At 35.2% G+C, this 11,058-nt stretch overlaps 1 protein-coding gene across 2 annotated transcripts in view; it reads left to right on the top strand.

The window, feature by feature from the left end:
* LOC144963225 (HEAT repeat-containing protein 1-like) overlaps positions 1–11,058 on the top strand; it is a 45,741-nt gene that overhangs the window by 26,093 nt on the left and 8,590 nt on the right. For both annotated transcript variants that reach the window (XM_078897061.1, XM_078897062.1), the window contains exons 28-38: positions 472–756; positions 1,591–1,720; positions 2,601–2,782; positions 3,623–3,790; positions 4,793–4,939; positions 5,652–5,834; positions 6,475–6,647; positions 7,730–7,829; positions 8,655–8,728; positions 9,127–9,211; positions 9,912–10,046. In XM_078897061.1, coding sequence (XP_078753187.1) covers positions 472–756; positions 1,591–1,720; positions 2,601–2,782; positions 3,623–3,790; positions 4,793–4,939; positions 5,652–5,834; positions 6,475–6,647; positions 7,730–7,829; positions 8,655–8,728; positions 9,127–9,211; positions 9,912–10,046 — 1,662 coding nt within the window. The remainder of the gene's footprint in view (positions 1–471; positions 757–1,590; positions 1,721–2,600; positions 2,783–3,622; positions 3,791–4,792; positions 4,940–5,651; positions 5,835–6,474; positions 6,648–7,729; positions 7,830–8,654; positions 8,729–9,126; positions 9,212–9,911; positions 10,047–11,058) is intronic.

Genomic DNA, 11,058 nt, shown 5'->3' with positions numbered 1-11,058 from the left:
TCTCTGTCCGAAAAAATGCAATATCACCTAATTGGTGTCATTTCACGTCCTACATGTTAAGTGTTGCTGTTGGTCGGTGACCCCTTGTAAAGCACTTTGAGCACGTTTAGTGGATATTGTCCTATATAAAAGCTCAAATTTAGATTTAATCAGATTGGAACTATTACAGTCTCGTTTCTCTTATCTGGAACTCCACAATGCAGATGTCTTCTCTATTATCCGGACAGATCTCAAACTAAGTACACTGATAGTGTGCTCTTGGAATCTACATCTGTTCCCTATTTGAACTAATTCTCCTTTGTCTGCCTTATTCTTGGATGCTTTAATTGTAATTCTAGAATTTTTTACTATCCCATTTTCTACCTTTTTTCTGGCACTGATATGACCTTAATGTGTTGCAAGCGCTGTAAAAACAAAAAAAAATTCTGACAGGCAGGTGTGGTGTCTCATTTAGTTTTGATTTTATTTCAGGCTTGCGAAGAAAAGATGAAAGGAAATAGGAGTCCCACTAAGAAAAAGAAATCATCGGAGAAAATCACGACGATGGCTGGTCAGTCAGAGGATGTGATGACGGTCGTGCTGAGGGTGTTTGTGGATGCCATCCCACACATCCCATCCCACAGGAAGATCAGGCTCTTCGAGAAACTTCTCACTGTGCTGGGAGTGGATGATTACCTATGGAGGGTGGTGCTTCTTTTCTTAGAGAACGTCGTGCAGAGACCCAAGACTGGAGTGTCGAAAGACGAGCAGGACCAGGTAATGTGGGTTTTGTTTTGTTTTTTATTCTAAGATGTGCAGCGATGCAGTCTTGTGGATTGATGTCAATCTGGAATTTAGTCATGTATTTATGTCTTTATTGTTTTTTTTTAATTGTTGGCTGAAGAAGGGTTTTGAGCCTGAAACGTTCTGTGTTGGGTTTTTTGTTCTTTTTAGAAGCTGTTATATTCATTTTTGTTTATTACTTTTTTAAAGTCATATTTTCATGAATTTTCAGCTAATCAGTGATGCACTCAAAGATTAATCACCTCGGTTCATTCACTAATTATTTTCATGATGGACGTAATCTACAGCCTTTACCTCAATACTATTTCATATTTCTTTTGGGTATACATTCTAAAGCAGAATCCAAACTTTAGTCTTTATAAAACTTAACAAACTTGTGCAGCTATGTGGTCTTGTGGTATGACACTCGTTTTCGGATCGGAAGGTCCTGGGTTCGAGCCTCGCTTTGCGCATAGTTGAGTCCCTGGAAAAGGCTCTTTACTCACATTCTCTAACCGTACTCGAGTGTAGAATGAGTACCTGGCTGTTAACAGTGTTGTCTCTGTCCGAAAAAAATTGTAATATCGCCTAACAGGCATCATGTCCCGTCCTACATGTTAAGTGTTGCTGTTGGCCAGGGATCCCTTGTAAAGCGCTTTGAGCATGTTTAGTGGATATTGCGCTATATTAAAAAAAAAAAAAAAAAAGATCAAAGCTCAACTTCCTGTGGCACAAGTTCTGTTAGCACAAGGCTCTTCAATTGGCATCTAAAGGATTACAGCATTTAAATTTAATCAGGTAATGTTTCCTTTGTGTCCATTTCAACAGACGTCAGGACCTTTATCATCATCGGATCTCGAGTTTCTGTCCAGTTTGTTTGAAGCCTTTTCTACTCGGGAATGCTTCCAGTGTGTGATGGTGGCCACGGATTATTTGATGAAACTGCCAGACAATATTGGTAGGTCTCGTCATTGTGGTCAAGATTCTCTCACATTCAACATGACTGAATATCGAATAATTTTGTTTAATAATGATGATGATGATGATATTGATAATTATAATAATGATGATAATAATAAAAATAATAATAATAGTGATAATAAGGATGATGATGATGATAAAATTATACTAATGTTATGATCTCTATTGTCCATAAAAGCAATTTGTTGTTTGGTTCACGATTTATGACAATATTTTATGTCAATTATCACTGACAATATTTTATGTCAATTATCACTGACAATATTTTATGTCAATTATCACTGACAATATTTTATGTCAATTATCACTGATAATGTTTTATGTCAATTATCACTGACAATATTTTATGTCAATTATAACTGATAATATTTTATGTCAGTTATCACTAACAATATTTTATGTCAGTTATCACTGACAATATTTTATGTCAGTTATCACTGACAATATTTTATGTCAATTATCACTGACAATATTTTATGTCAATTATCACTGACAATATTTTATGTCAATTATCACTGATAATATTTTATGTCAGTTATCACTGACAATATTTTATGTCAATTATCACTGACAATATTTTATGTCAGTTATCACTGACAATATTTTATGTCAGTTATCACTGACAATATTTTATGTCAATTATCACTGATAATATTTTATGTCAGTTATCACTGACAATATTTTATGTCAGTTGTCACTGACAATATTTTATGTCAATTATCACTGACAATATTTTATGTCAATTATCACTGACAATATTTTAAGTCAGTTATCACTAACAATATTTTATGTCAATTATCACTGACAATATTTTATGTCAGTTATCACTGACAATATTTATCATTTTGTTACAACAGATAAAGAGGACCACAAGATGGTACAAGCCAGGAAAGACGTTACAAAGATTGAAGAACTGTCCAAGAACGACACTGACATTTTCAGCGTGGAGCATCACTCCACGAAACAATTGAGACATTTCAAATACGGATCTGTCTTTGCATTGTCACACTTGATGGGGAGTCAGCATCTTGTAGCAGAGGTAGATACAAACGGGTTAACCCAGTATGACTTATATAACCTTAGTAAACTTAGTCCTTCCCGTGACGAATCGTGCTGTCACAAATATCCACATATTTCTGGCATGGGCAATCTCTTCAGCTTCCTTCCAGAACAATCCTCCTTTCCTTAAATCCTGCTCTATGGAATGCCTCCAATTTAAAGTTTGGTGTACCTCTCTTTTGTCTTCCTGTTGGCGTCTTCCTTCCTTTGGAGCCACTCTGCCCATGGAACCCGAATTTATCCTGGTTAGTAGGCAGGGAGGTACTTACTGTGTTTTCTATCCCACTGTATCTGTTTTCCAATTGCTTTCTGTCTTTGTCTTGGAATCAGATTACTTGGTTTTGTCCTGACCCTGGCTGAGTCCTTGGCTGGGAGGCAAACAGTTGAATGTATAGTTATAGTTTTGGGAGATGATATTTTTTTCATTGTAAATTATCTGTTATTTACTGTTATTTTTTTTTTTAATTTTAACATATGATTTGTAAACATTTGAGTGTATTCCTCTTCGTGGGAACTTGTGCTGGTGTCTGGTTGAGACTTTAAGGTGATTTCAAACTAAGTACACTGATAGTGTGTTCTGGAAACAACTTCTGTTCCCTTTTTGAATCACTTTTCGGCTTCTCATACTTCTTCTTCAAGTCCTTTTAATTGTAAATCTAGAATGTTTTTACCATCCCATTTTCCTCCTTTTTACTGCACTGATATGACCTAAATGTGTTGCAAATGCTGTAAAACCCTTAAAAACAAATAAACAAACAAGTCCTTCTGTGATGAACAGCTTTTGGCATCCCAGTATTTAGCTTGATTATTTCTTTTGCAGCTTTCACAACAAGACCCAGAATCCTTCCTGAGTCAGTATCAGAGCATGATGGAAACTGTCCTCCAATTTATTAGTCAGGTGACCAAGTCACATGATCTACATCAACAAGATGCCTCGGCCAGGTTTTGGAGATTCTTACTCCACAAATGTCACGATTTATTGGATAATGTGAGTATTTTTTTTTTTACCAGCAGAGAACATTATGGAATAGGATTCAATACACTGATTTCATGTCCGCCCAGCAGCCAGTATTTCGGATCAAAACTAAGAAAATTGTTACTTTTTATTCTTCATGCTGGCAAGAACTTATTCACATGTCATGTGATCAGAATGTGTAAAAGTCAAAACATGATCAGATTTAAAATGTTTTTCTCCTTGGATACACTTTTATTCTCATCAGAGAAGTATTTTATAAGGGCGGTGATGGAGATAATGGCATCCACCATTGTTCCGATAGTTTAGAATCAGTTACTATGCGTCATTACAAAGGAAGTGATGTCACGACTGTTGAACCCTATTACAATCACATCTGATACAAATACATTTGTTATTTCCAGTTATTGTCTTAAAAATCAATTATGTAGTGTTGTTTATTGTACGATTCTTTCATCTCTTTGTATTTATTAAACGAGTTATTTTTATTGTGCCTGATAACACAACGAGCTTGCGAGTATGTGTTATGACACGATAAAAAGATAATGAGTTAATAAATACAAAGAAATGAAAGAATTTGTTTATTCTACCTCTCTAAGTAAGATTATTTGTAACCAAATGGTTTGGTATTAGTACTTCTATTCACCATAATTTGTATCTTTCTCCTTCTGCTTGAATGACAATTTGACCCAAAACTAAAAACATTGGATTTGTATTCATGCGCACCAAAAGATGATTTATAATTACCAATCAACTGTCTTTTTATACCTAATTTCACACCAATAAAATGTGCGCAAGTATTCTGCAACTGTTGAATAAAATTATTATTTAACACTTTTAAAGCATTATTCAATGATTACGTATTTACTAAGAAATGATAGGGTTTTCCAATGCGAGGGCTGGAATCAAGCTTCTTATCTCATTGTTAAGCCCATTGTGGTGTTACCCTGCAGACACTACGCCTGCTAGAATCTTCTATGAATGTTTTTTTTTGTTGTTTGTTTTCCCTGTCTCCAGATGGTAAACTTGTTGCCAGACACAATGTTCATGACAGTGGTCTGCGGCCTCATGGAGCACGCCTTACCCATGGTACAAAAGAGGGCCATGGAGCTTCTGAATACCAAACTGCATTACTACAAGGAAAGCGGCGTCAATGCCAAGCAGGTAACATTTTACACAAACATCCTGGACTGATGATTGATTAAAACACTTTGTTAATTATTCATTTAAAGTGGAGATAGATATGCAGACCTACCTACTGCTACGAAAAATTTGTAGAATTTCGAAATTTTGGCTTCGATTTCAGAAATTCAGGAGCATTTCTAAGTCGTTAAAACTTATTGAAAATGAAACTTGATGCCAGAGTGCACAATACTAAGGATTTAGAAGTGTTATATAATCATTGTGAGGGTAAATTATTAAATCTGTAAAGTTGCTATAGTTAACAATGTCTGTGTCCTAAAAACTACGAATTTTTTAAACTTTTCAAATAGGCAGGTCTGGATAAGAATAAAATTACCTTTATTCATCCTCATGGAGACATTTTTCTTTTGGGTGAATTCCACGGAAAGGACTAATCCTGCAATGCTGCTATAGTGCAAAGTGAGGCAGGGTGTGATTACATGCTAGAATTCACATAGGGCATTGGGGAATCAAACTCAATATCCTCTGGATACACAGCAAAGACTATACAGTCCCATCTAATTATGTTTTTAATTACTCCAAGGTTTTATAAAGTTGTCGCTACTGAAATAAATTGAGCGTTTTTAATGAAAGTTTTGTAAGGAAAGAAAGAAAGTCGACTTAGTCTGAAAGGACAAAAAATGATAATTTAAAAAAAATCTTCACACTCTGTGTATTTTTATGTTTTCTACAGAAGGAAATGTTGTGGCCCATTGTGACCAAACTACAAGTGATTGTCAAGCAGACTCTCCTGGCCAAGAAGAGTAAAGAGAGCAAATCCAAAGAGGAAGAGCTGGCCAATGGTCAGACGGCCATCTACGGCTTGAAAGTTTTGTGTCGGATACTTGGTGAGGCCCACCATGAACCATTCCTGGAGGTTTGTATGACACAATGATTACTCAATCTCTTATTATCGTCAACCCCTCCCCCTCCCCTTTTTTTTTCCCCCAGTCCAATCCTAATTACATTTCTTTCTTATTTTTTTTCTTCTCTATCTTTCTGTTTTACATATAGTATATTTATTGTAGTTGAATTCTCAGGGACCTAGAAACAAAGCCCAAAAACTAAAATATGAATGTTTATCAATAGAGCTGATTTGACGTCGTTATTGATTGCATGTCAAGATATTGTGGAGTTTTTTTGGTTTTTTTCTTTTCCTTATCATATAAGTTGTGGGTATGCAATGAATTTTTATTTTTGTTGAGACAAAGAGACATAATGATAATAATATGATCTTTATTGTCCATAAAGGCAATTTGTTGTTTGGTTCACAATGTTTGAAAGTATACGCTCTCATTTACTGGTAACAACACATTTGACAATTTAAAATTCAATTATTACATAGAGATAATTAAAAATAGGCGGCCCAGCACCAAAATAGTTGTGTGATATCAATACTACTAAGTATTGTAATTCATACCAGGAATTCAAATTAAATCAGTTAGACATAATAAATAAGTAAATAAGAATTTAATGAACATCTTACAACTAAGTACTTTTGCTTTTTTTCGAAATAGGTTTTGGACTTGTGTGTGAAGGCATTATCTCATCACGAGGACAACGGAACGGTGTGTGCATCAGCTATGCTGTGTGTGGCAGAAGTCGTGAGTGCAGCCAAAGCTCACGCCATAGAACACCTGAAGGAACTGATGCCGTTGGTCATCGGACAACTGCAGACACCGTCTAGCGAGTAAGGAGACAAGTTATTTTTTTATTATGCTTATAAAATTGTGATGTAGTTTGTCTTTCATAGAGCTTTATGTGCGGCTATGTGGTCTAGTGGTATGACACTCGCTTTCGGATCGGAAGGTCCTGGGTTCGAGCCTCGCACTCGGCGCATAGTTGAGTCCTTGGAAAAGGCTCTTTACTCACATTCTCTCACCGTACTCAGGTGTAAAATGAGTACCTGGCCGTTAACAGTGTTGTCTTTGTCTGAAAAATTGTAATATCACCTAACAGGCATTATGTTCCATCCTACATGCTACATGTTGCTGTTGACCAGGGATCCTTTGTAAAGCGCTTTGAGCATGTTTAGTGGATATTGCCCTATATAAAAGCTCAATTTTTAAAACCATTTTTATGATTTTGCCTGAAGGCTACATTAGTGACTCAGACCTGTCCACTACTACGAAAGTGTCATAGAACTACGTACAGATTGTTGACTCCAATCCGACAATTATATAAAGATCTTTGATTCAACAAAGTTTTGTTGGCGTAACTAGTCTATAAGGGATTTAAAAGCAATATTTTAACACATGTGTCAGTGCATGACATAATCAGTCGGAAGGTGAAAATTTTGGATTTGTATTTTATTTATTCTTTTCATTTTCGGAAAGATTATGCCCACTAGAGCATTTTAATCTTTATTTGAAGTAAATCGGGTGATTTTTCATGAAGTTATGATCAGATGTATGGGAAAGGTATCCAGCATCTTTTCTCAAATTTCATACTTTTTCAACTTGACTCGCTGTAAAAAATATTTAGAAGTGAAATTAAGCTTTGATATTTCCCAAAGACGTAGAAAAAGGGTTGGTTTAATCATTTATGACAGGAACTCATTTTTGATAAAAATTGACCTTCTATCTAAACTTGGCAATATCTCAATTCAAACCTTTTCACCATCTGACTGATTATGTCCTTCGCTTTAACAAATGGTTGAGGTTTTTTAATGATTATTTTTTCTAATCCTTAAGAAGATTTTAATTTTGTGCCATAAAATCACCCGTGTATAGAAATAATTTTCTTCATTTGTTCATCAAATTGTTTCACCAGGCATGGAGTTCTCTTGGTAGCGGCCATTACTTCCCTTCAAAAGATCATCGAAGCCGTCCCACTGTTTTTGAGTCCTTATCTCACCGACATCGTTGTTCAGGTATATCCAATTATTTTACCAAACCTTAGCTATTTGTAATTTAATGTCGTTTCTCTGAGCTTAATACAAAAAGGTTGTACTATATCAATCACTATACCATCCCTCTTCAATACTGCTAACCTTGCTTATTTTCAATTTAATTATTAGAATAGACTATTAAATTCACTATCTGGGTGGGGATCCTGACCTCCCATAGTGGGCAGGGAGGTACATACTGTGTCTCCTATCCCCCCATACCCGTTTTCCAATTGTTTTCCTGTCGTTGTCTTGGAATGTGATTACTTAGTTTTGTCCTAACCCTGGCCAGAGTTCCTTGGCTGGGAGGGAAACAGTCGAATGTATAGTTATAGTTTTGGGAGATGTTATTTTTTTCCTTGTAAATCATCTCTCTTAAGCATTGTATTATGTTTAGTTTACATTTTATATTATATGATTTGTAAACATTTGAGTGTATTCCTCTTAGTGGGGACCTGTACTTGTGTCTAGATGAGACTTTTAGATGATCTCAAACTAAGTACTTTGATGGTGTGCCCTTGGAATCTACATCTGTTCCCTATTTGAACCAATTCCCTTTTGTCTCACCTTTTCTTTTGTGCTTTAATTGTAATTCTAGAACTTTTTACTATCCCATTTTCTTCCTTTTTACTGGCGCTGATATGCCCTTTATGTGTTGCAAGCGCCATAAAACCCTTAAAAACAAACAACAAATTCACTATAAAGTATGTATTGCATTGAAATTCCCATTTTGTAATTCAAATATCACCATATGTTAGAAATTCTTATAAAAACTCAATGCTTCCTTGAATCTTCTATCTCGTGTTTCAGATTTGTACAGTGAATTCTGAGCTTGAAGCAGATTCCCAGAAACCAATTGTGGTGCAGAAGATCAAACAAATCTGGTATGTGGTAACTTTTTGTTTAAAATATTACACATTGAATTTTAAATGATGATAATAATAATAAAAAACAATGATAATGTGAATTTGTGTGTCGTTTTCCATAAAATAGAGAGCAGTGGGGGCTGCCTGAAACCTGGGATCATGGAAATAAAGAAAGAGTGAAACAGGAAAGGCTTTGGATGGGACAATACTGTATTGTTCCCATCTGAAGCCTCTCCATTTCACTCTTTCTTTAGTATTTCCATAAAATAGCACCTAGAGCGCTTTTTAAGATGTTAAAGTTACAGAACTTTGATAAATTGGGCTCAGATGTATTTTTTGTAGAAATAGTACAAATTGAAAAAACAATTTATCGATATATTTTTTTTTCTGAAAATTTTATTTCTGTTCCAAATCAGCACAACGGTGGCAACACTGACTTCCACCAGAACATTTCTACCTGTCATGCAGAAGAGTTTCAACGCATTGGAGGACAAATTATCAGTAAGATTCCTTTGTCATTTGTGGTGAATTTCCTCGTTTGGTCTATATTATGTAAAGAAGAAAAAAAATTTACGCCCTTCTAACACGGGTTCATAGATCCCATCGCCTTGGCATTCCATGAAGGAATATAGATAATTCATCAAACCAAATGTGATGTCAACAGGAAACACCTATGTTGTCAAGTAAGCAAATTGGGGGTTAATAATCTTGCCCATAGAAAAAACCCTGAAGTGCTCGTACCCTGGACATTCCAGATCACAGTGCAAAGCCTCAACCACTCGTCTACTTTGCCAAACCTGAAACCTGAAATTGTTGTTTCCTACAAATTTGACGATCTAATGAGATTGCATTTTGTACATGAAATTTAGTGTTTTCCATGTAAACAAATAAATTAAAAAAAAAAATTAAAAAAATAAAAATTCCCTTTATTTATCCCCAAGGGAAGACTGGAATAACCCAGGCATTCGTCACAGTGCAGCGCTGCAAAGTGAGCTTGGGCGAGTTGACTTGCTCAAGGCCACACAACGAGGCAGGTAGTCATACTCTATACATTCTGGGTACGAAGCAAAGACCGTACTGCTGAGAAGTTGCCTGAAAAAAAATATATTAAAAAATAAATAAAATAAAAGAGCCAAACCTTTATTGCTTCTATTTTGTGATGAAAGTGTTTACATTATGCACATCTTTCAATCTGATCAAGGACTGTGCTGAATGTTTGATGGCCATGTTGAAGGATCACATCGTCAACATCAATCGTGAAAACCTGGCCTTGTTCTTGCAAGACATTGTCAAGTTCTTCTTCGTCTGCCTGGGTATTCGGGCTGTGAAAACAGATGTAAGTTTTATTTTAATATTTCTATTCATTAGGTTTTTTGTTTGTGTTAGATAGATCATGAAATTATCGTATTTGTTATTAGTAAACCCTAAAGTCATGATAGATCATGAAATTATTGGATTTGTTATTAGTAAACCATAAAGTCATGATAGATCATGAAATTATCGGATTTGTTATTAGTAAACCCTAAAGTCATGATAGATCATGAAATTATCGTATTTGTTATTAGTAAACCCTAAAGTCATGATAGATCATGAAATTATTGGATTTGTTATTAGTAAACCATAAAGTCATGATAGATCATGAAATTATCGTATTTGTTATTAGTAAACCCTAAAGTCATGATAGATCATGAAATTATTGGATTTGTTATTAGTAAACCATAAAGTCATGATAGATCATGAAATTATCGGATTTGTTATTAGTAAACCATAAAGTCGTAATAGATCATGAAATTATTGGATCGTTTTTAGTAAACCCCAAAGTCAACAAAGTCCTCATTTACTGTTTTTTAAAATAAACTTTTACCTTAACCTTCAATATCTCAGCGCCAGGAAGCTGGGTGGGCTTCCTGACCTCCCATAGTGGGGAGGGAGGTACATACTGTGTCTTTTATCCCCTCTGTCTGTTTTCCAACATGCTTTCTGTCTTTGTCTTGGGATGAGATTACTTGGTTTTGTCCTGACTGGCCGGATACCCTGGTTGGGAGGGAAACAGTCAAATGTATAGGTAGTTTTGGGAGATGATATTGTTTTCCTTGTAAATCATCTCTCTGTTGTGTGCACTGTATTATTTTTCCTTTTACATATGTATTATTCGTAAACAATTGAGTGTGTTCCTCTTGGCGTGGAACTGTGCTTGTGTCTGGATGAGACATTTAGTGATCTCAAACTAAATACACTGGTATTGTTCTTTTGGAATTTACATCTGTTCCCTATTTGAACCAATTCCCCTTTGTCTTACCTTTTCTTGAGTGCTTTAATTGTAATATGTTTTTACTATCCCATTTTCT

This window comes from Berghia stephanieae, chromosome 1 (assembly GCF_034508935.2).
Source record: "Berghia stephanieae isolate SIO BIC M18660-M18661 chromosome 1, UCSD_Bste_1.3, whole genome shotgun sequence".
In the NCBI taxonomy this organism is placed as follows: domain Eukaryota; kingdom Metazoa; phylum Mollusca; class Gastropoda; order Nudibranchia; family Aeolidiidae; genus Berghia; species Berghia stephanieae.
The sequence above is the reverse complement of the archived record's forward strand: the minus strand, read 5'-3'. Positions and strand labels throughout refer to the sequence as shown.